The 27,608-nt window shown below is 37.7% G+C and overlaps 1 protein-coding gene across 2 annotated transcripts; it reads right to left on the bottom strand.

Moving 5' to 3' along the window:
• On the bottom strand, positions 1–23,739 carry GHRHR (growth hormone releasing hormone receptor). Of its 2 annotated transcripts, none has more exons than XM_065832453.2 (13): positions 23,608–23,739; positions 17,597–17,702; positions 16,909–17,016; positions 15,574–15,674; positions 12,325–12,422; positions 10,397–10,529; positions 9,354–9,507; positions 7,967–8,027; positions 7,792–7,861; positions 6,349–6,440; positions 5,453–5,582; positions 4,007–4,048; positions 1–1,760 (listed from the first exon to the last, which is right to left on the bottom strand). In XM_065832453.2, the coding sequence occupies exons 1-13, from the start codon at positions 23,662–23,664 to the stop codon at positions 1,608–1,610; spliced, it is 1,305 nt and encodes a 434-aa protein (XP_065688525.1). In that variant the 5' UTR covers positions 23,665–23,739; the 3' UTR covers positions 1–1,607. The 2 variants fall into 2 exon arrangements, with proteins under 2 accessions (XP_065688525.1, XP_065688526.1); XM_065832454.2 differs by having other exon boundaries at positions 1–1,707.
• Positions 23,740–27,608: the final 3,869 nt, after the last annotated feature.

The raw sequence follows: 27,608 nt of genomic DNA, 5'->3' as shown, positions 1-27,608 counted from the left end.
TGGATGCTATATAACACCAAAAGCCATGCAAATTAATCTCTCTGTTAGTCTTTTGCTTTCAGCAGATGACCAGCCATTCAACACATGCTTCCATCTCACCTGCCTTGAATCTTTCTCCATAAGGGAAGGAAAGCAATGCAAACAATGTCTAGGACCCCACTTTGTAATATGTGTTCCAAGGAGTCACTGCAGATATGGAAATAAACCCTTTCTTCCCACTGCTCCCTCAGCCTCTTCTCTCACCCTCAGATCTGAATTCAACTATTGCTGCATTTTTCACAGAGTGGAGGAAAAGCAATGAGAAAAATACATTTGTTTGGGTTGGTTTGCTTGGTTTGGGATTTTTTCTGGGTTTTTTGTTTGTTTGTTGGGATTTTCTTTTCAGTGGACAGAGGAATACATCTCCTTCGAAGTCAGCTTTTACATAAAAACTAGATGGCATAATATTCCACTTCCTCAAGGTAGCTGTAATTACCAGGATACAACAAAGGAAAAATGAAGGCAGATCCACTTTTCTCTATCATTTCTGTTGTTTAAGTGGATTTGGCAGCTCACTGGAATGTCCAGAAGAGCAGGGTGAAAATGTATTGGTACGAGAGTCCTCAGCGTTCAGTACTGTTTAGATTTCTTCACTCCTTTCCAAGCCCTGATGTTCCCATCAAAGAGCTTAATCAATCCATTCATCTACAGGTTAAAACAACCACTAGGAAAAAAAATTTAAAAAGGCAAACCAAAGCAACCAACCAAACAGAAAAATCAACTCAAATACAAACACTGGGAGTGCAAGTTTATTTTCAAGCTTCTGAATAGAGAGCAAAAACAGTCACACTTAAAATATTTAGCAGTATTCCTTTTGTGCAGAAGTTTGCTTTTCAATTTACTTGCAAAGAGCAACTCTTCCTCAATGATTATTTTATGGAGCCTTGTCCTTCCCAACACCTCCACTTTCCGCTTCTTTGCTACCCATTTTCTAACCAGTAGCTACTAGAGTAACACCACAACATGACAGAGTATTGAGTTTTCTGGTTGAACTTTGAATCTTTCTGCCTCTAACAAGACAATATAAAAAGAAAATATAAGAGAACTTTTTATTCATTGTGTTGCAGTTCAACAAGACATTTGTTTTCTTATTTGCTTGTCTACTGAATCAAAACAAGGAACAAAGCTTCAACAAGCTGGATGGATTCCATTTCCCATTGTGTGAGGATTTAATACCACTTTCCAGAGGTATTACTGAAGTGTACTAATGGTGTCCACTCCCTAGACACATTATACTATCAGTAAAAATCCACAGGAAGTGAACCAAGAGGAGATTTCTGTGTTTTACGTGATGCATAGTATATTGATTAGAGGATTATTGTCTGTTTAGAAGGCCAGTCAGTGTTGAATCTGTCACTGAAATGTTTTGTCCTGCAGAAGATGTCCAGTGGGCAGAACTGCTGTAGAAGTGGATCCTCTTCCAATTTGGTCAGTATGAACTACAGTCATTATGTTTGGTGGGGGTTTTTTTTTGCTTTGTTTGTTGTTTGTATTTTTTCCTAATCAGGTTTTTATATGTGATTACTCCAGATCCTGAAGCTGTCTTTAGCACACAGATGTGGTCATTTTTACTCCAGAGCTAGATGGCACAGTCCATCTCGTCCTCTTCCACACTGGCATAAGTCCATATCTCTTACCACGCCACCTCCGGCCAATTTCCGTTTGCACCTCAAAAGGAAAGGAAAATGTAATTTCGTTGTCAAATACTGCTTAGGAATAGACTGGTGAGAAAGAAGACAGACAGAAATAGTGGCTAGAGAACTGTAAAATTTAGACATCTCAGTTCAAGTTAGTTCCTCTGGGCTCCATTTGTAGCTGATGGAGAAAAGTAGGATCCTCCAGAGACCATTTCACCTGGCCTGTCACCCAGAGTGGCCAGCTCAGAGCTCGCTTCTCCTGTTGAAAAGAGTAAATGAATCCCACTCTTTCTTTCAAGAAATAAGGACATGCTTCATGTGAGTTTGCATAAGTGTTCCTATTTAATGACTGTGGGCCCAACAATCAGAGTTTATTATTAGAGCTGCCACACAGTTACATAAAAGAAAAAAGTCCGACTTCCATTTTTAACCTGATTTCAATTTCTACCTGGTGACCCTCCATCTGCCTTCCTCTGCTGAACTGAGAAGTGTATTAGCACTAAATAACTTTCTCCCATCAAAGCAGTGACACTATGAGACCTTTATGAATAGTCAAGTCATCTCAGTCTTCTAAGAAATAAAAGAACTTGCAGTCTCTAACTCTAGCACTGTAAAACGTTTGGTCCATCACTAGAATATTTTCTCAGCATTTTTTTGTCTTCTCACTTTTTTTTTTTTAATGTTCCTTTGAAAATTTATTCCAGCAGTGGTCTCACCAATGTTGCCTACACAATTAAACTAATTCTCTCCACATTGTTTGCTTTTCCTCAGCTGTTAAGAAATGTAGTCTCGTTTCCATCTGTTTCTTGAATGATATAATCTGCAGTAAGTTTCTTAATCAATGCTCACCAATTTGTGGTTGAGAAATAATACTACTTTGTTAATTAAGAAAGTGAGGTGAAAGTCGTTAGCATTCAGGACAAATTTGCTTTCTGTGGTTTACCACTATGTATGCCATGCATTGGCATGTTCACAGAAACACACAACAGGTCCAGACCAGCCACTAAAGACTGCTTTCATATCTGATTCTTATTAGAAATGTGCCTTTCCTGTAATTTAATAGAAAGGAAATTTCTAAATTGAAGCCCTGTATGTCTGGAATGGCAAGCTGAATGCAAAGCTATGGTCTACAATCAGAAGAGATTAGGATTATTAATCAACTAATGAACAGGAGTGTCAACTCAACACACACATCATTAGAGCAGTCCAAAATTCATAGCCATAAACTCAACCAAAAGGCTAAGAAATGTTGACATATTTGAAGATATTTGTTTTCATATTTCAGAAATTTCTGACAAAATTAAGTAAGTGTGGACCATGGCACAGATGTGGTCAATTAAATACTGTTTGAAAGCTTAATTAGCCTTGGACTTTAAACTTTGAAAAGGGAGATTTAGTCAATGCAGACCAGGGAGTCTAGAGCAGGTCAGTTATCTCTAACACAGGTAACTGTACTTGATCATTTGAATATTTCACTGTCTGTGATGATTAGGGACAGGATTCACCTCCTAAACACACCTTTGACACTCTAGGAGATGCCCTGTGAGGTGGTTTATATGAATCAAGAGACTCTTCCTTTTTAGGAGCTGCAGGTAGAAACCAGTAGAATATTAGTTTAGTCTGAAACCAAATCCCAGCCATACTTTAAAACAGCCATCTCAGCTACCCTATACTCAGAAAGAAGAAATTCCAGGGTTTCAACCCATTGTAAAATATGAAGGATAAACTGTTATGTTGCCTATATAATTCATTTAAGATGTATTCTTATCACAACATCTAGACTACAAAAATGGACTTGGATACTAGGCTAAGTGGAATGATTCGTGTTCCACCAACAGTAAAATTCTGATTTACATACCCTAAACGAAAAAATAGATTTATCAACCTGAAGAAATATTGAGAAGCTTCATAAGCATATTAAAAATGCTAAAAAAATAATATTCCAGTATTGGGCAGTCAGCATACATTTCAGTTCCTTCCAATTTAATCATAGACCTTTAGTAAATGGAAATCTATTTGCATTACTACAGCAGCTTGTACTTTCAGGTCTGGACTTTGAATAGGTTTTCCAAACCCCACTGTAGCACAGTAATGTGCAGAAAGGATAAAAAATGCTTGATAAGAATAGCAAGGTAGTAAAAGTGCATTTCTCCACTAGATGGCTTCATTCCCATTAAGATAATTGAAGTGAAATTTGACTTCGTTGATTTCCATGTTTCTAGACAACCCGAAGGAACTAAAAGTTTTTATTATCTGCTTGCGTGAAACTGATTATTAGCTCCATATATCTGCTAGTGAAAGCAATGCTGTAAAGGATATAGGTCCCTTACCTCTTGGTTCAGGAAACAGTATAGAACTGCTACAATAAACCCCTGGATAAAAAAGAAAAAAGAAATAAAAAGAGAAAAGTTGAGTGTTAGTACAGTTTGAAAAGCCACTTGCATTATCTGACTTCTTGATGGTACTGTGTATGTGAAGTAATAAGTACCATTATAAGTTGAAGCATTGTTATAAATTGAAAAATTCCTTATGTATCTCTGATAAAGCTGAACAGCCAGACAATCAACTATTTAGTGGCATTTCACCAAAGTAAATTCAGTAAGGTGAGATGAATTCACAAGAGCAGATGATATGGCACGTGAAGTTCTCTCATACTGTGCTTACAAAAGTACGGTCCGTTCTACAGCCAAATATCTGTGAGCTAATTATTCACATAGCATAAATCAGTAAGGAAACATAGACTTCATAAGTGGATCTAGGTATGTAGCTCATACGGCTTTCTAGTCACCTTCTGTGTCTTTGCAGTACATCAGATGAGATCAAATTCTGGCCTATTGAATACTTTTGTTGAGATTCTGAACTGAGATAAACCCAGGAAAATCCTAGCATGTCAATGGATCTATGTGATCAGATACCAGCTAAACACCTCATGCTTTTATTCAGTTTGTTTATTCCTTACATTGTAAATTAACTCGATGAACGGCCAGCTCCAGACACAAAGGGTCAGGATTAAGGTGTACAGGGTATATTGGACGGGACTGACATCATGGGTTGAATCCTCAAGAGGACTAAACCAGCACAACTGCTGGATTTTTAGTGATGCTTACTAAGAAATGATGCCATGCAACCATTCAGAGGGAAATATGCTTCCTTGTAAATTTGGGTAGGATTTCCAACAGCTGCTTCTTGTAGGTTCTGAGATGCAGCAGAGGGAGAGGGAGGAAAGCAAAAGGCAGCTGGGTGTTGCCTTTCTTATAACTCATGTAGCAAAAACACCTGGAGGGTAAGTCAGAACAGCCCCAGTAGATGTTCTAGTTGGCATGTGATATGTACATCAGTCACTATTCTGTGTTTATATGCTTGCCTAGCAATTTACTCTTTGCCAAAGAATTTGAAAGGGGGCTGGACCTACAGTTTTGACTGCCCCTGGATAATTTAAGGTCAGCCTAAATCAGATTGATTTTGTCAGTGAAGGTATGTGGCTTACCACTGGTAGCGAAGAAGATTTTACATGCTTGACTTTGACCCACCACCCAATTTACGCATGCATCTGAAATAGTTGGCCTTGTATTGGCAAAATCTGCAAATATGACAGTCTAGCCTACATCAGATCGGATGTTGGTCACATCAAATAACACAACTCAGCAAAGAACCATGAACTCTGTGAGGAGACACTATCTTCAGGATCAAATTATATTTTTTGTACAATACTAGTTGTTGTGTGGGAAGTAGATTAAATTAGAAAATCTTCTAAGAAGGAACCGAAGCCAATTTACCTGAAAAGATCCAATACAGAGCTCCAAGTAAAGACGAATCCCCAGGCTAGTATATTCCGGAAGAAAGTTGAAGACGATATAATGGGTTCCAAATAATGGAATTAGAAGCAGAGTTGACCTTGAGAGGCGTCTAGCATGGGATATTAGCAGAAGCAAGATAATATTATTTTCTTGAGTGTAGACTAATGCGTGCAATATGAAACAGTAATGAACTGAAGTTAAAAAGAGGATCTAAATATCTACATTTGAAGCTCATATCTCTTCCGAATTACAGTGCTGGGCAGAAAGCGTAATAAGAAACCAGCTGGAAATAGACTTCTGATGCTTGTTGCCTTACTTGCAATACCATGTTCCTGGCAATATCATGTTCATGGCTTTTTGAATGGTATTTTGACGTTCTGTCTTTCTGACTGAGATTGGAGTTCAGGAAAACAGAAGGAAGTAAAATATATTTTGCCCCATGGGAGCAATTGAAAATTTGACATTTATTTGTAAGTAAATTCAGAGGAGGTAATATGCAGGCTTCCTTTACAGATCATATACAGAAAAAAAAAACATCTATAGAGTAATTTATCTTACCCTAAATCAGAGATATAATGTAGATTCAATTAATGGTTTCCTAGTCTCTCCATTGATTGTAATTGGAAGCTAGACATCTGAACTGATCTGAATACATCATGTTCAGACAGTCACTGTTAGGTGAGAAAAGTCTCATCCTTTGTCTGGTTTCCTTGGGAATGGGATAAAGTTGGGAATTTCTAAAATTTAATGCCAACCAAACTGAGCCTGTCTATGACACCAGATATGTGCTTCCTCTTTTAAAAATGATGAGACAAGTTTTTTTATGAATAAAATTAGTGATTTTTTTTTGTTGTTGTTGTTAATGCATACACTACCTGTACTGAGAAGAGTTGTTGAAGTTGATTTGTCTAGGGTCTAGTTTTTTCAGCAAAATTCTGATGATGTTGATAAATAGGATAAAATTGACCTGTTCACATTTTTTTTTTGGGGGGGAAAAAAAGAAAGGTTTACATTCACATGTAGAATTTTGCAATGATAATCTGTTTCATTTTTTTGGGGGGGGGGTTTACTTCAGTTATTATGTAATTTGTGCAGTTTTGATGAGATCAATGTAAGATGATTATTGTCATTCCTGTTGGCAGCATTCAAAAATCTCAGTAGGTTGCATTCCTTCCTAAAGAAGTAGCTCAAGATGAAAACTTGAGAATTTGACTTTCTTAAGTAAACTATTTCATCAATAGCTTGTGTGATTCTTTTGGGGGGTTGTAGCTCATGTAATTTTGATTTCTTTGGAAATGGTTATTACAATAAATTCTGGCTAATATCTTTAGACGTTATTAGTAGAATTCATCTGATGAAATATAAGTATCTAACTTGCAGATCAAATTTTCTACAATTGCAGTTCTTCACAGTTTTACCCAAGTCTGTGAACCTTAGTTTTCCGCAGAGAGTTTCTTCCTACACATTTTTGTGTGTTTGTACACGCCAACTCTTCTTTAGGTGAGGCTGAATGCTTAAATTTTCCTAAGAATTCTCTTATTTTATCAGAAAGTCTAGTCTCATTTTATCCATCAGTGATCTCTTAAGTACATTCCAGCAGAAAATCATCACTGCAATCCCCTGAATCTCTTGACTTTAGATGTGGATGACAGATGAGCACTAGCAGGAAGAAAAAAAATGGAGATAGAAGGAGATGTAATGTATTATTGAAACATGGCAAACTATGACCAGAACTGACTTTTCATTCACATTGTTTGCATATATATGCTTTATTTGTATGCATTTGTCCTCCAATTAAAATAAGCTTTTAATATGGCCTTATGGTCGTCTATTAGCTGCTTTCTCAAACACCGTTTGGGTTTAATGGCATATCGGAATAATAACACATGAGGATAATTTAAAGCTTGTCAGTTTATTCAATAAATGCCAGGCTCAAGAGCTATTATCATTATCATCACCTATGGACAGAAACCTATTGCCCTTGGAATTTTGTATTAAAATTCATGGCTGATTCTGGACACTTAGACTAAAACTTTAGGTTTTAGCATCGTAAGGATGGTTTAACCACTCACCTTCTATTAATTTCAGACAAACTGACAATTCTGTGAAAGTTTTCATTTGTTTAAAGGATATTTGCTTTGGGCAGGGGTAGTTCTCTACCTCTTTTTAGTTTGCATTGGACATAGGCAAGTTTACAGTAGAAATTGTACCACTGCTCTTCCTTACTTCAAACAACATTTCAGCAAACAGTAACCAGATTTTAAGTTAAAATCTTTTTTTTTTTCCTAGTTAATGTTGTCAAACTCAGAAGTACCTACCCCAACAGAAATTATGATAGGTCCTTTGATTAGCCACCAGTAAGGAGAGCCTTGATTAATATCCCAGCATCTGAGAAAATAATGGTGTGCTTAGAAAAGTAGGTGTATGTAATCACTGCAATTGATTTAAAAATAGAACCAAGAATACAGAATAATGGAGGAAACAGTGACTTACGCTGTGTCTTCAAAGTAGAATTTCACTAATATCCATATAAGGGTGAAAAGTGTAGGAAAACCTGTCAGAGATTAAGCAAAAACTGCGGTTGTCTAGTTTGATCAATTAATCCAGATCTTGTCCACCGAAAGTCTGCTGTGATGATACATATCACTCATTTTCAGAACTGGAATTACCTTTTGTGGCCTGTTCATGTAACAGGAATTGCTTTAAACTCACAGTACAAACCTCAAAATACATCTGTTGATACCTACGATGGAATGAAACAAGTTGTGACACTGCCTCTTTGGTGATTATACATCAATGTGAAGATATAAAGGGACACAGAAGCTGCTTTGCATTTGATATATTAATAGTTCTGCCATGAAAGCCTGAACTTGTGACCTCTTACTAACATGAGCACAATTCACCTGTATGATCTCACCTAAAATTAGCACCTGTATGCAGATAGCACATTAAACCCCAGGTTTGTGTAATAAGGGTGTTTCTTGCATGACAAAATATTGGGGATTAGCATTTACCAAATCTTATAATAGTAACATTAGAACTTTACAAACACAGAATGTGATTCAGTCTAGGTTAAACCTCCCTAAAAAGGCGCATGAAGTATCCTTAAAACACAAAAAGTGATTCAGCTTGCTTAGTTGTCAGGCCTACCTTAACCTTTGGTGGCAACGTGCATGGATCACCTCCCCGAAATACCCAAAAATTCACCTGGGCAAGTGCATTCACCTGCCATGTAGGAGTTCTTTGCTTTTTCCTTTATACAGAAAATTTATGAAGGCGAACAGTTAGTTTCTGATTTCTAAATCACCACAAAGTTCTGAACAATTAGATTTATTGCAGACTACAACAAAAAGGAGTGGGGATGTTGCTGCCTCATGCCTGCGCTGTTATTTAGTTGACAGAGCTCCTTTATTCCCACAATTGCCCAATGCAAAAGGTGGGCTATAGCAATATCAGGACTACAAAATGCCTGTTTTGACTCCAGATGGGCGCATTCTCAGAAGAAAACTGTGAAATTATATTCTGCATGTACGGGATCAGGGTACACCTAACTTTGATGTTTTTTATAGCTCCTTAGAGGTATTTGTGTTTTCAATGGGGAGAGGAAGGTTAAGTGGATTGGACCTCTCTAGGTTCCCAAATATACTTGATTTTCTACATGTTTCATAGGGGCTTGAATGCCATACTCCAAAAAAAAACCCAACCAACCAAACTCGTCTGCTCCTCACTAATATGCATGTAAAAATAAATTCAAAGCAATACACAAGTTAGGCACTTCAATTAGGCAGATTAGATTCCACATCCAGTATTTCTAATGGGGTGGATAAAGCCTGATTTAACATCTTGCCTTTTATTAATTTCATGTAGAAGTCTTACTCACCCCAGCCAAAGAGAACAAGCCACCAAAAATATCTTCTTCCATGAGAAAGAGATGAGAGTAGTAGACAGTTTAGGTAAAGAGCCTCTACTAGCAGCCACATGAAATTGGTCATCATGAAGTAGTGGCAGAAAACAACTGAGATCTTGCATTCAGTCTAGGGAACAGGAAAGTCATAGTTTAGGCATTACTTGTGGATACATGTGTGGGATTTACAGATGTAATAGGTATCTGTAACTCTGGCTAGGATCCACAAAGAATGACATCTCACAATTACATGCATGTTTAAAGGGAGAACTTCAAATATAATATGGCTTTCTGAATAGTAAGACTTTAACCATCATAATACCTTGAAATCTTTAATGTATTTTACTTTATATCTTTATGTTAGAAACACAGCTTGATCTCCCAAGCATGTGATTTACCCCACAAATTTACTGTCTTCTGTGTACCTTATACAAGTAAAGTCAAATGCTCCATAGCCCTTTGACAAAAGCTCAAGGACCCACTTTCCTGCTTAAGTTCAGTTTTAACTTTTTGTATAGCAATGCAAAAGAATCATCCCATAAACCTCTGTTTGAAAACCATTGCCATGTTGCCAGTATTTGTGTCTGGATCAAAGTGAAGTTGACTGCCTAATACCTTGCATGTCTTGTGGTTTACAAATCAGAGCTTCCAGTCAAAACAAGAAATCCAACATTTCCAGAATAAACATATTTTAAAAGCTGTGTTTTGAGGTACTCAGAGATCGTCAACTTTAGTCTTCAGATCATAGAAGTGTAACAGTGTAATACTACCTTTTTCTATGGCAAAGTCTATATCTGATCTAGAATACTAGATCATGAATTGATGCATTAAGAATGTAGAAGGGCACGAGGTACACACTTATGGAGGTAAAACATACTTAATAAAAGAATTGTATAGTTCTCATTACTATGTTAGGAGGGAAAAAAAGGCAGTAAAAAAGAGCCATGAAAAGTGAAACCATCTATAGATGGTATGCAAAAACATCAAGTACCACAATATCCTGCTTTTCATGTGCTTACTGTAGAGAAGCTGCAATGATCAATGTCCTCCTCTTGGAAAAGTACAGCATCCTTAATGAAAATAGCAATAGCTTTTAAGATAAAAGTAAAAAAGAGCTGTATATGGATATAATTTCTGGGACAGCGAAGCCTCCTGGAAGAAAAGAAGAGAGATCCTTTTGAGGTTATTAACTGACTTGTGCTGTCAGTAATTAAAATATGCAATAAGCCCTTGCTTTATTTCAGGTATGTCCAGGTGCCAATAGAAAGAACACCTGCATGCACTGAGCTCTCCCTGCAGGCAGGCAGAGATAAAAACATTCCTCATGTAAAGCAGTTCACCCACAGTTTACATCCTAATTTTGTTCCTTGTTAGGTGGTGCCCAGGTGATATTTCTGGTCTGCCAAATTTCAGGAATCTTGGTTTTAGTTTCTGTTCAAGATACCTAAGCCAGGCTTTTGGTTGGCATTATTTTTGACTCGAAGGAAACCTGCATTTGAAGGTTATTTACTGATACAATTCTGACTATGGCTAAACCACGACCAGTAACAAGCATGCAGAGTTATCCTGGACTAACTAGACAGTTTTCTCAATGAACAGGGTAAAAATTCTTAGGAAGATTTTCTATACCCGGTGCTGTGACTGAGTTAAATTGCATTAAACCCCTTTGTAGACAGCATTATCCAGAATTAGAGAATTCTTCCTTAGTTTACCCAAGTTACTCGTATGAATTAAATGAATTCAGATATGAGCTTAAAACAAGTGGGCACATCTACTTAGAATTCTCAGTTAATTCAGGTTAATTTTTTGACTTTTGGAGGAGTTACACCGCTTCAACTTTATGTTTTCATTTGGAGCTGAAGATTTTAGCTAATAAGAAAAGAGTTCCATTAAAAGCTGAATTCCACCCAAATCAAATAATCTCAGGGTCACCTAATCTTAAAGTTTACTTAGAGTGTGCAGAATTTTATTACTGAAACTCACATGCCAACGTCATTGTTAACTATAACTTTTTCCTCCCTATTGCTAAGTCTCGTTATGTCCATTATGTCCATTGTTTCTCTTTCCCCTTATTTGGGCTGGTTTGTTTTCCTGAGGTCAGAGTGGATGTCAATAAACATATCTGTTGACTTCCAGACATGAACTAAGAATCAACAGAGGTCAAGACACTTTCCCCAGAGAAACCTGATTCTCACAGAATAATACTCTATTCTAGAATAATACTATTTTTCTATACTATTCTATATTAAATATACTATACTCTATAACACTCTTTTCTTTATCATCTTACAGAAATATGAGAAATAAACAAAGATTAATAAAATAAATCCTACAGAGCAGCAAACATCAAACCTACATTATATGAGAAATTAAACAATCAGTTTTACTCTGGATACTCTGAATTATACCTGAAAATGCCTAATAACTGGGTAGTTTGGTAGGAAAGAAATTTTACCAAATGTAGCTAAATTCAGAGCCTAAGTTTCAAAGCATATCTTTAGTTGTAAATATTTCAATAGTAATATAGGCAGTGCCATAGGAACATTGATTCAGAATCTAGTTCTTTTTTATTAGTCTTCTTATTAATATAAATTTCACTGAAGCCTTAAAAGGCAAGCATACATAGATTATAAAAACTTATCTTCATTCCAGCTAGGGCAAGCAAATATATCTATTGGTTATTTGGCATCAAAGTGAGTTGCTGAGTTTTGCCAATAGACATCTGGAGTTTATTTCTCAATTCTGATTTTTCTTATGCCTGGCTCTCTCTATTCACTTTTGATTTCCAGCCTCAATTTAATATTATTAAACCAATATGCCAAGAATTTTTATTTTTATTCTTCTGAATGTCGATCTATCTTGCTTTGTTGTATCTAAAGTAGTCTTATACAGTCTAAGATATTAAGATCTGTTAAAATAATAAAGGTCAGATGATAAATTTACATACCTGAATGCAATAAGAACTGTGACAGCAATAATGAGTGAGGTGATGGATACACTGTACCCTACAGTGTAGATGATCTTTATAGTAGAAAAGTAGGATTGCTGTAAAAGAAGATAATTATTTCTCACATAACTTGCAGCCAAATGACAGCTGTTTTACTGATTCTGTTAGTTTTGCTTTTTTTTTAGTGATTCCAATCTCTTCGCATCTCTGACTGCCTTTTCTCCCCCTTTTAATCCCACAGCAAAATTAACCAGAAACCACTCATGTTTCTTTTGCAAAGTCCCATTCTGTAGCTACGTGGATACAGCCCAGGCTAATAAAGAAACATGGACTGATCAGGATGGTTTCAAGTTCATTCATAAAACCATAGAAAAAAAAACAACTAGCTAGTCTTCCACTAAGGCATTTTAAAAACTCTTAGGCATCTTTATAGGAACTGAGTTTTACACCATGTTTTCTCCACAACAGTAGCAGGACAGTCCTGCTGGCAACTGGTTGCATGATGAATACAGAATTCTGTTAGCCTTTCCTTATGTTTCTCCCCTTCACTCTGCTGCCTAGCTTACAATTTTATTATCTATTCTTCCTTTCCATTTTTATTGTGTTGTGTTTGTTTTAGTTGGTGGAGTTTTTTTTCTTTTTTCCCCCTCTTTTTTTTTTTTCTTGCAGCCAAACTCAACTGTTACTCAGTCATAATGTCAATCAAAATCCATTTCAATTTCACTGGTGCCTCTATCAGACATGATCTGTGAGTGAGGATGAGTTCAACTATCACACATGGAAGCAGAAAATAGAATGAATAAGCTCCAGGCTGCAGATCTTTCCCTTCGATCTAACATGGTCTGCTTCTTGGGTCCCATTTCAATGTTTTTATATCCTAAAATCTATGCAACTATGCAGCGCATTGACACAGTTCCAGGTAGGGAAGGGCAGATACTTTTTTTGAGCCTTAAGTATAATTAAAGGCATTATAGGGTAGACAATGAGTAGGATTCATTTTCATTTTTTTTAGGTGCCTAAATATGAGCAGATGGGTCTATGGTAAAATGAGCAGTGTGAGAGGGTGGCCCCAGGACTGTACTGTTTCATTGTTAACACAATTGTTTTTCTTCTTATTCTGTTCCTTTTTCTAGTTAACGAAGGGAAATAAACACCCCCAGAAGACAGTTCAACTGATGGTAAGATGAGACTTTATCACTTTCTATCAGCAAGAAAAGAGATCTACCACTACACCTGCCTTAACAAGGGCAGGTCCATAGGTCTGGTTTAGTAGAGCAAAACCTTTGGTGCTCAGGACCCTACATCCATGTCGTGTGCATTGCTTTCTAGCCACAGCCTAATCCATGGGCTGAAATTTTATTATTGGTCAGACCACACTAGGTGCACCCTGCTATTGTCTTCTGCATTAGTTTTATCCGTAGGAAGCTGGATCATCCTTTGTGAGAACATGCCTCAGTGTAAATGCAGTAAGTGGGGATAACCAAGAGATTTCCTTGAAAAACTCACACCTGATCCTCACCAAAGCACTAATATAGATCCACCATGTACAAATTAACTTAGATTTACACTTTTTTCCTCTCTCTTTTTTTTTTTTGAGATTAGTGAAGTCAAATGATATGTAAACCATGTATATTGACTTTTTCTGTCGTGGATGGACTCTAAATTGTATATGGCAAGGGTGTCACACTCATTTTCACTAGGGACCGCATCAGCCTGTGGTCTCCTATGTTTATACAGTTCTAAAATCACATTTGATCCTTTGAAGGCAACCTCGAGGCTGATGTGGCCCCTGGTGAAAATAAGTTTGACACCCCTGATATATAATTACCCACATACCTGATCATGCACAATTCCAGCCAGAGCTCAGAGAAGTCTCTCAGAGCTACAGAGATAGCCAGCAAGTCTGGAAGCCACCACTCCATAAGAAACCCATCAAAGCTGTGCTAGGCTGACCTTAGTTAGCAACCTCCACTTGCAAATCAGAGATGAAAAGCACGGACAATAATAAGAACCTTAAGTGGATGAACCTACAACTGAATAGCCTACCTTGAGATAAAATGTGGGTTACTACTAAAATCCATAGTCATTTAAGATTTTTTTTATACCGGAAATGTAAGGAAGCAATAAAAGAAGGAAAGAAAGAGTTGCAGTTCAGTGTTTATTTATTAAGAGCAGCAGGTACTGTGGCTTAGAGAGCGGAAAGGAAGTTTGAGTTAAACAGTGTGATAATAGTCAGTACAAAAAGTAGAGGGAAGAAAAGATAAATCTCCCCATGATGATATAAATGAAATTCTCTCCAGCAAGATGAATAGATGTCATCAACTACAATATAAATGTTATTTTTGTTCTCTCTATAGTAGACAAAAAAAGTATGCTATCCGCCTGACCTGTACAAATAAAGAAAAATGCGCAGTGTTTAACCTGTACAGGGGAAGGGTAGAGATCTAGAGTTAGACTAGACAGCTAATTTTTAATCACTTACGATGATTTCTACCTCCTTTCTATCAGTTTTCACTTAGTGGAGATATCTTCAGATTCAGGATTGTGATATTTTTTCACTAAAATATGCTATAGTATTTTAACTTCCTTCTTTTGTCTGGAACAAGAGTTACAGGAAGCTAAACACACCTATACAATATATTTATACCTTTATTAAGTAGAGATCAAGCACTATATTTTCCCTGTACATATAACCTCTAAATATCACCAATTGTGCAAATCTAGCTGAAAAAAAAATATGTCAAATTCTGATCTGCAGTACAGAGATGTAGATTTTGAAACATTTTTTCTTGTTATTTCTTTGTTCAATAATATGTTTTCTGCTTGGCAGGATGAGAAACCAGAAACCCCTCTTGTCCTTAGATATCACTGAGTTTGCAATGCATGCTGTACTGATGCTGCGATGCCACAAAATCATCTTGGTGACTGATATTATTGAAATGTTTTAATATTTTATGAATATTTTGCAATATATATCTAGCTGTTACATCTGTGAGCAATTTGAACAGAACTGCATGATTCTGTGGAATTTGCAGCTGGCTTTATTTTTATTATACTCTTACACCTGAATAATAAAACATCCTCAGTAAGACTCCAAATAAGTGGCTAGAGTAATATTTGAATTGCATTCCATACTTGGTAAGAAATTTTAGCTTCAGATGAGTTTCCCTCCCCAGTGGTCTGCAGGAATAGAAAGGAATCCTACAACGTCAGTACACGATTCATGTATATTTATTTAATTAAACTTACTTCTTCAAGTGGAATCTCGTCTTCTACTGGACAAGCAATGTGGTAGGGAGGGAATGAGTCAGACCAGCCTTTCTTTGTGCAGTTCCTTTTTACTATTCCAGCTGAAACAGGAACAATTATTTTTATTTTTATTTTTTTTTCTGATGAAGAGCTGTGTAACACAGAAAATAAAAATCCCAGGAGATCTCTTCCTGGTCTGAAGGTTATACCAGGAGGAGAGGATCATCTCCACTAGCATCTCACAGAGTTGACAGGACATTTTTCAGCTGTACATTCAGGTAGTGAGTTGCAAAATTTTTCACTTTATCAGGAGACAAACAATGGGAAGAAGGGAGAGAACTGAAGTGACTGAGGTAGAGGTGGAAAGGACTAAGGAATAAATAGTATCAGGGAAAGGAAAATTGGTTGAAGAAGCTTGGGAAACACTTCTCCATCCGACTTCTACCTCATTCAACATGCACCTCTCTCATGCATCCCTTCCTGCTCCCACCTTTCTTGGAGCTTAATATTTCACTGCAGATCAGAGACTGGAATAAGCAGTTTTTTCTATGAGGATAGCACGTTTTCATAAAAAAGATTTGAGTCAGATGAAGGATAAGTAAGAGAATCCCAGGGCAGGAAATGAATCTACAGAGATGAAAGGGATTTTCCTTATCCCTCGTTTATAACTAGCATGTGTTGGGTGAAACAGAGGTTGGGCTTTACAGTTTCTTTTTCTTGTTGAACTTCCAAATCTAGGTCTTTCCTGGAAGATCGTTCTCTCTTTATAGGCTTGCAGGTTTTTTTCCTAGCCACATTCACCCGGAAAGTAAGCAATCACAAAGGCATTATTTAGCAGAGTCTTGAATTTGACCCAATACATATGCTTCTTCAATGACAAAATTCTGCTTTGCATCTCCAACCGTGATCTTACTGAACAATCACATTATTCATTCTGCCACCTTATATTTCATCCCACACTAATCAGAGCATAGATCTCATAAAGCTCCATGCTTAAGTTCTGACCTAGACAACTCCCATACAAGCTCTGTGGAAAACTCACGCAACAAGCTGATCCCAAAGGCTATAGAAAACAATAGAAATACTCCACTGATTTCAGTGTTCTTTGGCTCAGGTGCTAATCACAGACTACGGGATTATATCCAGTGATGGATGATGCTTAAAATATGAAAAGAACTGCTAAGCTCCCTCAGATCCTTCTGAAATATTTGCAGTAATGCTCTGATCCAGATAGAGCAGGAACTTGCAATGTTCTGTCTTCACCCCTCGTTTTTAGAAATGTTCTTGCATGGCATACAACACAACGTCAAGAGAACAACCACGATAGCACATCACCTGGCTCCTTCATGAAGTGAGAGAGGATATTTGGGCATGGTAAGGCAAGGGTCTCTCCAGCATCTGCCTTTGGCCAGCACAGTAATTTGTCCCAAGTTCTCTTGCAACCTCAGACAGAAAGTGAAATACATTTTTAAGTGTAGTTATATTTGAGCAACATAAAAAATAATAAAAATTCCTTTAAAACTTTGACCATCTAGCCTTTACATATAAAAATAGTTGAGCGACAATTTTCATTCTACAGTGAGAAATAAACACCTCCACAGGACTATTTAATCCACTTTATTCAGACTTCCTGTGTTAGACTGGGGTGGATTTTCAGACAAAACACAGTAAATGAAAATGTATTGTGGAAATAGGAAGAACAGTGATGCTGGAGGAAACACCAGATTACAGTACTTGTCAAGGGGTTACTCTGTTTTTAAAGACCAACACACCTTCACACAGCACCCATGGTGTCATGAATAGGACAAGAACACAGGTATTCATTCAGATAGATAGATTGTCCATATTTTAATGTGAAAAAAATATTGAAAAAAATAATTGAAAGGAATGTGAGTAGATGGAAAAAGGGCTGACCAGAGAATAGGGATGTGGAACAACAAGTATAACAGTCATGCACGCACATTGGCGTAATGGCTGTGTCCTGACTTAGTTAGGGTGTTGCTCCTCTGTCAGAAATGCTTACCTGGTAGTGTTGCATTTCCACGCTCTTCTGAGTCCTCCAGACATTCAGCTTCCTTTTCCTTCAGCTCTGTCATAAAATCACATTCTGGGTGGACATTCCCAGCAACCTACAGGGAGAAGAGTTTCAGCAGATTAGTAAGAAGGTGATGGGTAGGATCTCAGGAGACCCACTTTTCAACTAACAAGGCAATGTTAAGGACACAGAGCATGACCTCAGGGTTTAGTAGTCTCTTCACAAATTGCAATGCTTTTGGCAGAGGAAGCTAGATGAGCTCTATCAAAGGCAGTTGAGCTGTACCACTTTATATCAGAGCAAATCCTTAGGCAGTAGAGCTCTCAGAGGAAAGTTTGTAAGATTTCTCTGGTTAGGTTCATAATGAAAGATCTCTTCACTAGGGCCCAGGCTTGAATGCAGCACTCATTTACACCCTGAATTTAGCCCCAGCTAAATCTGGGTCCAGGGAGACAGAGTACACTTGGATGGGCTCCTTTTCTTTAGAGTGAAGGTCCCAGCACTATAGGGCATGCTGAAGATCATGCCTACTTCTCAGCATAAACATGCCCCTGACATCCTCCAAATAAACAACATCTTGAAACCACACACAATTACTGCAAAATTGTCTTTTGAATGAGCTCTTCACTCCAGAAGGAATGAATCTGTTCTCTCCCTTCTGCCATCTGCCTTTCTTTACACAGGATGGGAGGCAAAATTCCTTTCTTTGGAAAAAAAACCCAAACCTCTCTACCAAAGTGTTTGTTGGTTTGGTATACTGGTGTAGAGAAAAAAAATGGTACCTAATGTTTTAACAGCAGGAGCCTTTTGTTTGCTTTAGTCCTTAATTAGACTAGTGCTTACACAGACACCATAAGAGAATTAGAAGAGATCCAGGGTGCCTGGACCACCAAAGCACAAAGTCTGCAGCAGGCTGTTACACACCACGCCTGCTGTGGGTGTACACCCTGTGCAGAAGTACGTACATCTATTTTTCATGAAGAACGCAATATGTGCTTTATCCAACCATACCCATTGTCCCCAGTCCCACAAAGCCAGTTGTCATCAGAGATGCTCTCTTCTTAGCTCCACACCCTGGCCACTGGTGCCAGTGTGCTCTGTATATGTGAATATGAATATAAAGACATAGATATACACAACAGAAAATAAACTCAGGATGAGATTTGCATGGTGAACAGGTGGCTGGCATATGGTTCAGCTTTATTCCATTCAGGGAAGATTAATATTCAGGTAATCTGGAAAATAAATAGCTGGCTTTCAGTTCATTCAGAGGGCAGATCATATTGGTTTCAATAAGCCAGTATTTCCCTTCCATGCTAATGTCTATGTCTCATGTTGGTGTCAAAGCATTTGAACTGCATATTGCTCAATAACCTGAAGGTCTCATGCTGCTGAAGAACATTGCACAGTCTTTGCTTTTCTGGGGTTTGGACCCTGGCAGTTGATAATGCGATTTATCCACAAGTATGCCCTTCAAGGAGATAGTCTGCTTCTCATTTACTTCACTTCTAGGAGGATGTGGTTTTCCTGCCGAACTGACAAACAGCAGTGCCATGGATCAGTTTAAGGCACCAATGAAAAGGAGGTCCCCATACTCAAGGCTGAATGAAGTTTGGTGTATGTGTGATGGAGGTAGCCATGAATGGATGGAGCAGAGGCCAGCCTTTGCCTTAGCCCCAGGAGGTGGAGATCTGATGCATAGGAGATATCAGCCCCAATCAGTAAAAACAGGTAGTCTAGAGAGCCCCTCAACTCCACTAAGATATGCAATGGTAAGCAGGATGACAGAAAATTGGCATCTACCGTGAACATCTTTGCTCACTTGGTGTCTCTTCTCATACCCACATATATTCTTTCAGTTTATACTCACCCTGGCCAATGAAATTCGTCTATGCTGAAAAGCTCACTACCCATCATATTTGGCAGCTCTTGCAAAAAGTATCTTTATTAGTCAGTAGAAAAAAACAGTCAAGCCATTGACTGTAAAACTATTTTACAACATTCTCTTGGTTTGGTGAACTGTGCCCAGAAAAACCTCAATAGGCAGGAAATGTACCCGTTTCTGCAGTATTAAATTATTTCTCCTGGCAGAAAAATGACTAGATTTTGCCTGTGAAAACTCTCATTGCCCATTGAAATGTTCATGGCAAGAAAAAAAGCTTGTTTGGCTTATTCACCAGTCCAGGAAAACTTCTTTTTTCTTTCTAAGTCTCCAGACTCGTGAGAACACTTTACCACATGTATCTGAAATAAAAAGGTGAGGCTGATCAAGTGCCATGTATTTAAATTATTACCTCTTCTTTCAAGAAGACCTGACTTAAGAGTTGCTCTCACGATTTATATTCCAGTCAGTACTAACCACTGCTTGAATAAACACTGAGTGCAAGATCTGCTATGACAGAAACTCAGGTAAAATAAACTCAAAAGATTTATTCCACTCCCAGGCTGTATTCTAGATGTATTCATCCCCACAGAGCATTTGACTACATCTAGCAGATCTTTATGCTTTCCAGACAGCTCTGAATACTTTTCCCAAACAAGATGTAGAATCAGGTTCCAGGCTACCCTGAAAACATCTATAGCTTTACTTGTTTAATCCCATTTTTTACCTGCTTCCCTTCTGCCCACTTCTGGAAGCATCAAATAATGGGATAGAGTTATGAGTCATTCTTTAAAGTACGAATTAATGTCTGTGTGCATGATTCAGCTTCCTTTGGTGTCTACATCTTACAGCAACATCATTATCTGATCTAGACATCTTTGTTTCCTTTCATGAGGATAACAGAACAAAACTTGCATTTTTATGCATAGATTAGTCGAATTATTTAATACTTTTAGATTGAATGAAATATGGTTTAGATTCAATTCACTAGGACTCTCCTGACTATTAAATCCATGGTTACTTTCTAAATTGGGTCTTCAGCACTGAGTTAGATGAAAACCACTTACTTCAGCTGACATTATGCAGGCTTGTGCACAGATCATTACAGCAGTGCTATTCTGCTTGTTAGCTCAGCTGATAATAAATGTTTGTGGTTTGTAGGATCTCTAAAGAAAAGAAGTTCCATAAAATCTTTTAGTTTGCCAATTTGGTAATTCAATTGTCTTAGGATCCTTCCTACAGAAGCTCCCTCTGTAGCTCACAGGCCAGAGAATCACAGAATGGTTGAATCTAGCAGGAACCTCTGGGGATCATCTAATTAAATTTCCCTGCTCAACACAGGGTCAAGCAGAGCAGGTTGCTCAGGGCTGCATCCAGTTGGGTTTTGGATATCAACAAGGACAGGAACTCCACAGCCTCTCTGGGCAACTTCTTCTGGTGTTGGGCTGCCCTCACAGTGTTTTCTTGTGTTTAAATGGAATTTTTTGTATTTCAGTTTGTACCCATTGCCTCTTGTCTTTTCATTACACACCACTGCTAGAGGACCATCCAAATTGCCTAGGAGTTGAGCTGTCCTCAGGAGAGATACCCCTCCCAATGTACTGAAGGGAAAGTCCTGGATAGCTGCCATCTTGCTTAAGCGTCTTCAACAAAATGTTTAATATTATTATGAATGTGGGCCCTTCCACCACAGTGCACCTTATTGTGTTGGGTAGATGAGGCAAACCAGATACTTGAACTTGGATTGTTTCTTTTTCTGAATTCTGGTACTTAGTAGAAGAAACCTGAAGCAGAGGTTCTAGCACTTTTCATGGTCGCTTGCATCCATGAAGATGGACAGATGTAGAGTAGCACTTCCCTAAGATTCACTTTACATACAGTAGGTGAGGTCTGCAGGCATGCCTATTATATAGACTTTGCTCAGTAGCTACAATCATTTCACAGAGCTGAGCAGAACATACCAGTCTCCGGTTAAAACTGTGCTGTCACCAGCTGAATTGCTCACCTTTTTAGGAGTCTATTGGTTAAAATGCTCATGTTCAGTGCAGCAAACCTAGATTCAATTCCCTGCCAAAGCTGAGAAATTTCAAGCTTTTGTTTCCCATATTTTGAGGGAACCAGTATCCCAATGAGGTTTGATTAGGAAGAAAGTTCCTAATCATGTAGATGGTGGGATGGGCTCTGGCTGGCAAGATCCTGGCCTGACAACCAGATTATCACTTATAGAAAAAACATAGCTTAGAAAAAGTGTAACTGCTTTTCTTCTTGTCAAATTTGCACCCCATTCAGAGGTAACACAAGGAAACAGGTATTTCCCCAATATTTTTCTTAGAAGGGCAAAAATGATAGGAATTGTGCAATAGGAGCCAAAATAGAAAATCTTTTTGAGGAAACCATGGCTAATATTTCAGACTGTCCTGCTGAACAACTACATATGAAAATCTTCTTGTTGATGAGGAAAACTAAACTACAAATGAAACAAACATTGCTATGTTCCAAATAGAATATGCATTTGCTGTTGCTATATCCATCAGTTAATTTATTAAATGGAGCTACAGGTTAGCACAACCACCAAAAATCAAACAAATCTTTATCCTTGTCAGAGGGCCCCTGCTAGAAGTCCTATTAAGGCGATGTAAATAAATACAGTTAAAACAAGCAAACAAACAAAAAACAAAAAGAGGAAGACGAAATGCATATACAAGAAAGTAAAATTCTCTTTTTAAATTATTCTCAATGCTGATTCATTGTTGCTTTATCTCTGTTTTCTCTCATGTACATCACAAGGGATCAATATTTGCATTCTGTTCACATTACAGCAGGCACCATACAAGCAATGACAGTAAAAAACCTCAGTTTATGGAAGCTGAGAGTCAGCCTCTTAAGCATTTAAAACCATTCCAAAAGTTGAGTTCAGCTCTTCTAGGCAAAGCATGCTGTTAAGTTACATCAACAATGAAAACAGGTGGCTGTTTTTCCACCATTTTCTACTCAAATAACAGTTGTTTACCTATCCTCTATTATAATAGAATACTTAGTACATGAGGAGATTTTTATTATACATTATACACAGAAATTTGTTTTTGATCGCTGCGTAGTTGTATTATAACCAATGCAAATTTATAAAAGAAAGAGCTATTTTTCTTGGGTAAATTGAACATGTTCTTACAGAGATTTTCAGTGATATTTTAAGTATTAGCACTGGATGTTGATATTCTACTTATGAGCAATCATTCTTATCTGCTCCCACTACAGGGAAGTGGAGGTTGTCACACATACGATGCAAAGGAAACCATAATTTCACATCAGCATAAAGTCTTTTCAGTCATTTCACAGTGTTTTATTTCTCTTGACCCACAAAACCCAAACTGCTGTGCCACCCATTAAATGCTGGATCAGAGAAGAGATTCACAGGGAAGAGGAAAGTATAGAGCAGAAGTATCACAAAAAGAAGATGCTGAAAATGTAATTACTGTCAAAAGCAAACTCCCCACTTTTCACAGACTTTTCCTGGTATCTGTGTGATCTTGAAAGCTGGTTTACTAATCATAGTCCAAAGGAAGATATCAGCAAGAGCTCTAGGCTTTTTGATGTATTTGTATACTTCTAATTCTGCCATAAGCATCCTCTCTGATTTGACTCATTTGTTCCATGTAGCATTTCAGCTGTTCACGTATTAAATAACATTAATGCTACCAACAAGGCAAATGAAATTCTAACTAAACACACTGTGTAATCTGAAATTTAAGAAAACTCTATCAAAACTCGACTGCTCTGATGTAACAGCTCTCCTCCAGTTCCTTCTTCTTTGCCAACATCTTTTAAAACCCATACACAAAAAAGGGGAGGTTCTGCCAATTATGTTGTTTCTCCTTAGTAACTGTGTGGTAATAAAGCAGTAAAAGGCATTGTTATATAGATCCTAAAGTGTGTATCTCTTCTGCTTCTGTTCACACTTTTCATACAGTCTTCCCTTGTTTAACTAGAATCCAAAGTAAATAAAGATAAGAGACCCATGCAAAAAGTAGAGCTGTATCTGACCATCTTCTTCAAGAAGTAAATAGACAGTTATTGAAAAACAATGAAGTAAAAGCTTTTTTTTCATGCAATTACTTACAAGCACTGCCAGACTCAGGATGTACAGAGCACAGTGGTGTAAAGCTCTAGAATTCATGTTCCAAAGTGAGAGTCAGACTTCACTTCTTTAGCCCTTCTTAGCATCCTTTATCTGCTTTTTGACTTCTCTTCCTCCTGGCAGTTGCTGATTTGAAGCATTTATGTTTTTGCACAGAAATGACGTAACAGTACAGTGAAGTGGGAAATAAATATTAACAACTCTCTAAGCTGTATTTAACCTGCTTTGCACCCTTTGGACTTTGCAGAATGCTCGAAGACTGAACTGGTTGAATTGAGTGATTGATCCCAAGATTATGGGAATACCCCTGGCAAGATCCCTGTTCCTTTCTTTGCAATATAAAAAGATTTTAGAAGGAATGGACAGCTCTAAATGTTGCTAATCCTGCATTAAGACAACATGGCTGGCGTAAGAGAAAACCTCTCCCAATGTTAATGTAAATTTATTCTAACCAAACACATTACATGGTGTGGCTTCAGTGTATCTGCATGTGGGTGTGTTTGTATGGAGTATAAGGAGCATGGTACTATACTTCAAAATACAGGGATCAGAAACTGCTCATGGGTATGTGAACATAAATTCTGCTGGGTACCTCTTGGATGTTGTTTTGAAGGCAAAATTCACAAGGAATTCTTGTCTCTGCTTCAGATTTGTGAAAGTTCAGTGTCCGAATCTGAACTAGTCAACTTCTTTAGTCAAAATATAGAAATATGTACACTCGGCTCATTCATCTCTTCCTAGCCTTTAAGACAGAACAGATGAGTCCCACTCCAGAAATACCCAGTCTCAGAGTTAAATCTCTAATGTCTAGATGTTGTAAGGTCAGCTATACCCCAATCGTGTTGTGCATATATGAAAGCTTGTCTGTCAGTGTATACTGTCTTGAAGGACTTCCAATTCCATATCAACATTAACCAAAGGTTAACATTGCAAAATCAGAGATGCAAGATATAAAAATACCTTTAAAATATTGTTCTTCACTCTTCTACTCTCCTATTATGTCATTCTTCAAAATCAGTTCTTAACCCCAGCTCCCATCTTCCCACAACAGTCCACCCTACAACCCTGTTTTCACATCTGGCACTGTTTTTTGTCCATCTTCCATGCTCATCTTTTTTGCAGTTATATCAAATGTCCTCTTTTTGCTTGTCTACATGTGTTGGGTACAGGCATGCTAAGACCTTGGAGAGGAGCCTCCCAGCTCCTGAAGTCACCACAGCTATAAGGAACTAAAGTTGTATTCCTGCAGGTCTCAACTACATCTTCAAACACCTGTGGGGATGAAACCTTCAGGGCTTGACTGTAAGTTGGATCTGCAAAGGAACTGAGTATGTGCAATGCCAGAAGGGGTCTTTGGAGAGCTGAAGTTGGCAAGCTTTCCTTTCAGAATGTACATAAGGATTTATTTCATTTTTCCCCAAAGCCTTTACCTTGCCTAAATTAGGTAAGATTTCACAGGGCTGTCTAAAACAAAACAAAAAAACCCAAACCAAACAAACCAAAACAAATTAGAGCTGTTTTCCTGCCAGTTTTCGACAATTAGTTGCACATCTAGTGTGAAGGTCTAGATCTCATAAACGAACACTTCTAAGTGAATTTATCATGGGTAAATTCTCACATTTTTCCTAATTTTATTTCAGAAGCTACAGAATCTCAAGAACTGGTAGCTTTCTCTGCAGAGGTATAGCATGGGAAAATTTCAGCTCATAGTTTTAAATTTACTTTTTCAGATGCTAAAGTTATCAAAAAAGGTGGTAAGAGAACTTAAACCTACATAGGCTTAATTCACTGTACTACATGCCTTCAAAATAATGTCTGGAAACAATATTCAGTTTTTACCAGTGATTTCTAGATTATCTCATATTATTATTTGAGGAGGTAGACAACATGAATATTCGCACTACTCAAAGTGCTTTCAGTAGTAAGACTATAACAGGGAGTTTTAGCTGTCTCACAAATATTTAATATTGTTATACTCCTTGAAAATCTTATAAAACCATGGTGACTGCTGCTGTCATCACAAGCTCCTGCCAGCAGAGGCTGTGTTACAGCACTCAGACATATTCCCTCTTTCCTTCCCAAAGAGATTCCAGATTAAAGAAAAATCTGTGGCTGAGCATCTTTCATGTTTCCTGTAATGTATCAGTGCTATTGAGGTTAATAGTTTTTAGGGAATCCCACAAATGGCCTACAAATCATGTACTTTTCAGCCGTTTCAACTTGTGTTTGAAAAAGAATCATGAACAGTCCTGTTTCGAAAGAGTAACACTTCATGTTTCATAGAGATGCACTTTTTTGGTCTGTGGATTAGAAAAATATGTTGCCTATGAGTAAGCTTTTGGTGTACATATTAGAATTTTCCATTTCAGCCACCCTATCTGAACCGTTATATGTGTTTATTCAGTGCTGTTGAAGTCATGCCTATAAAAAAACACAGAAGGCATCACTTACCACGTTTTAACACACCAGAGCATGCAGGGAACCCTATGTAAGACATTTGAAAAGTCTTTCATTTTTCAGGGAGAGTGAGAGGGGTCTCATGCTGAAATCCATCGTGTATGAACTCTGATGAGCATGGGTCATTTTGGAAAACCTGTGTCTTCTGTATTTTCAGCCTTATTCTGCCAATCTGCAGCACAGACATTCCATTAAAATGAGTTCCTTCCTACTGTCGCTGTTCTGTGCAAATTCCCAGCTGTTTGTGGTTAAGGAGAACATGTCTAAAAGAAAATAATGTGCTTATGGGTCTTTTTATTTTTTTTTTTTCTTAAAGCTCCCTATTTTTTCATTTAAACAAAAAAAAAGTTTCCTCAGTAACTTACAGAACTTTGAGCTTCTTAGTTTCACCATAAAAGCACATCCGAAGAACCAGTAATTCCAGAGGCACAAAGTTATCACTTCCTACCAGCTCTGTCCAAGTTTTTCAGTCTCAAACACCACCACCCCTGCAAGTCCACTCCCACACTTCTCTGAGCAGAGGAAAGCATCTGATGGATCAGTAATTACTACATCTTCTCTCGACTCATCACCTCCATGATCAACACACTCCATATTGCATGTGGCTCCTCTGCCAAGTTGTTTTTCGTGGTGGCAGCTTGATTTTAGGGCTGGAAAGTATCGAATATGCAGAGGAGGAAATGTACTTCTCCCCACGGGTTCTCTGAAGGTGAAAGTCTGATATTTTCACAGCTCTCTCCAGGATTCTCTTGCTGCATTTGCAGAGTGGTTTTAGCTTTTGCTACCAACTCGCTTAGCTCGTCAGACAGTGGCTGATTTCACAACAGCTTGTTGCCTCCTCCCAGCCTCAACAGCCGTGTTTCTGTACTCCCTACACATAGAGAAGCAACCCCAAACTTATCTAAAACTCTATTTTTTTTGTGTTTTTTTCTGCCACTTTTTCTCTCTTTGCAAGATCCCCCTAGTAGCTACAAGGACATTTACACAGATAATAATCTTATACATTTGGAACATGACTATTTATTTTCTGGTATTTAAACCATTTTTGAATATGTCTAGGGAAACCTGCATTTTTTTGGATGCAATTATTCTGATTTGGTTGCTGGACATTATGATAAAGTGAATAAGAACAAAAAAAATACCCCAAAAAGTAAAAAAGCAAAGCTAGTTGGCCACACTGAACAGAGTGGTTGGATTTCATCAGGCAACAAGAGCAAGGGTGTAATTATTTTGGACTAACTTTGACCTCTCTTAATAGCCCTGAGAACTCAGTGCTCGTATACAAATGATTTGCTTTAGGCAACACTCAGGTTCATCTGTCCTTTTACATTAACCACCATACTGCTGCAGTTATTTATAAACAGATGAGTATAAATTGTCCTTACCACCAACATTCATGGCTGGATATTGTCTGACTTCTAGACCACCAGGTGCTGAGTAGTACTGGTTGGGCTAAATTTTACCCATGGTATGGAACATTAACCAGCACAATATAGTCCAAAATTTATTAACATCCCCACAGCAAT

This window comes from Patagioenas fasciata, chromosome 2, assembly GCF_037038585.1.
Source record: "Patagioenas fasciata isolate bPatFas1 chromosome 2, bPatFas1.hap1, whole genome shotgun sequence".
NCBI classification, from domain to species: domain Eukaryota; kingdom Metazoa; phylum Chordata; class Aves; order Columbiformes; family Columbidae; genus Patagioenas; species Patagioenas fasciata.
This window is presented reverse-complemented; position numbering and strand designations above follow the sequence as displayed.